At 59.0% G+C, this 1,070-nt stretch overlaps 1 protein-coding gene across 2 annotated transcripts in view; it reads left to right on the top strand.

Moving 5' to 3' along the window:
- Positions 1–142: 142 nt before the first annotated feature.
- Positions 143–1,070, top strand: part of LOC113213284 (bumetanide-sensitive sodium-(potassium)-chloride cotransporter) — a gene marked incomplete at its 5' end in the record, with an annotated part of 24,979 nt that continues 24,051 nt past the window's right edge. For both annotated transcript variants that reach the window (XM_026432300.1, XM_026432299.1), the window contains 1 exon segment: positions 143–309. In XM_026432300.1, coding sequence (XP_026288085.1) covers positions 143–309 — 167 coding nt within the window.

Genomic DNA, 1,070 nt, shown 5'->3' with positions numbered 1-1,070 from the left:
GTCTGTTGGTGGCGTCAAGGGCGTCAAGAGCCAGGCTCGCCGGTACTTGGTATCTGTCGATCAGGGCCACGTCCTTCTTCCTGAGCACCGACCGAGCCGCCCTCCTCCCCTCCTTCTCTGACTCGGTGCTGTGTGTCCGCAGGTCGGCCCACGTCGGACGCCAACACCTATGCCTACGCCAAGAGCTTCCGGCAGCTCACCAGGGAGGCGCTGCCCCGCCTGGACAACTACCGCAACATCATGTCCATCCAGGCCGCTTACAGGCCCACCCTGGACGAGCTGCACAACGCCACCCTCACGGCCAAACAGGTAGGTTGGGGCCCGCTGGGCCCGCCCAAGGGGCCCGCGTCCTCGCCCTCCAGATTGGCGTGTCTCCTCGGTCACCGGCTCAATTCATTATGGACGCCATTATTGGCAGCTGTTTTCCTGGAAAAGGACGGTGGTGGTCGTGAGACACGACGAAAAAGGACAAATAAAAAAATCCAGCTCAGCCAGCCTCAGAGCAGCTCCACGAACGCCACGCGAAACGTGTTGGTCAGAGGGCTTGGAGTGTTTTTTGTTATCACTTCCCTCCCTACGCCACGTCGCCGCATGTTTCATTTAGATGGCCCAAGGAGGTTTTTTGACAAAGAATAAATTATCTAGAGTGCCACTTTCATTTCACACACATTCACACGGTGCGTGGCCACCGCTTTCTCCCGCGACTTTTATCGCTCTTTGTTTGGCGGCCAATAATCGATATATTGGCAACAGATGTTGGCACCGAACACATAGTTACGTGACACCCATTTGTGGCCCTCCCCTCCACGTAGAGTGTGACTGCTGCTTTCCTGGAGTTGCGGTCGACGTTGTAGTATAGTCAGACCAGCCTAAGGTCGCGACTGAGCACGCACAGGCAGCATAGGGATTCCAACGGCACCCAATCGCGACCTTAGTCTGGTCGGTCTCTACTTAGTCCTCCGCCGGCCTCCGGCACGCCCGGGTCCGGGTAGTACTCGTCCTCGATGGCGGGGCGCGGAGGGGAGGGGCAGGGCGGGCGGAGGCGTCCTGGTCCGGGACTTATTGCCGCC

This window comes from Frankliniella occidentalis, unplaced genomic scaffold (genome assembly GCF_000697945.3).
Source record: "Frankliniella occidentalis isolate FOCC.00 unplaced genomic scaffold, Focc_3.1 Scaffold40, whole genome shotgun sequence".
Taxonomy (NCBI): domain Eukaryota; kingdom Metazoa; phylum Arthropoda; class Insecta; order Thysanoptera; family Thripidae; genus Frankliniella; species Frankliniella occidentalis.
The sequence above is the reverse complement of the archived record's forward strand: the minus strand, read 5'-3'. Positions and strand labels throughout refer to the sequence as shown.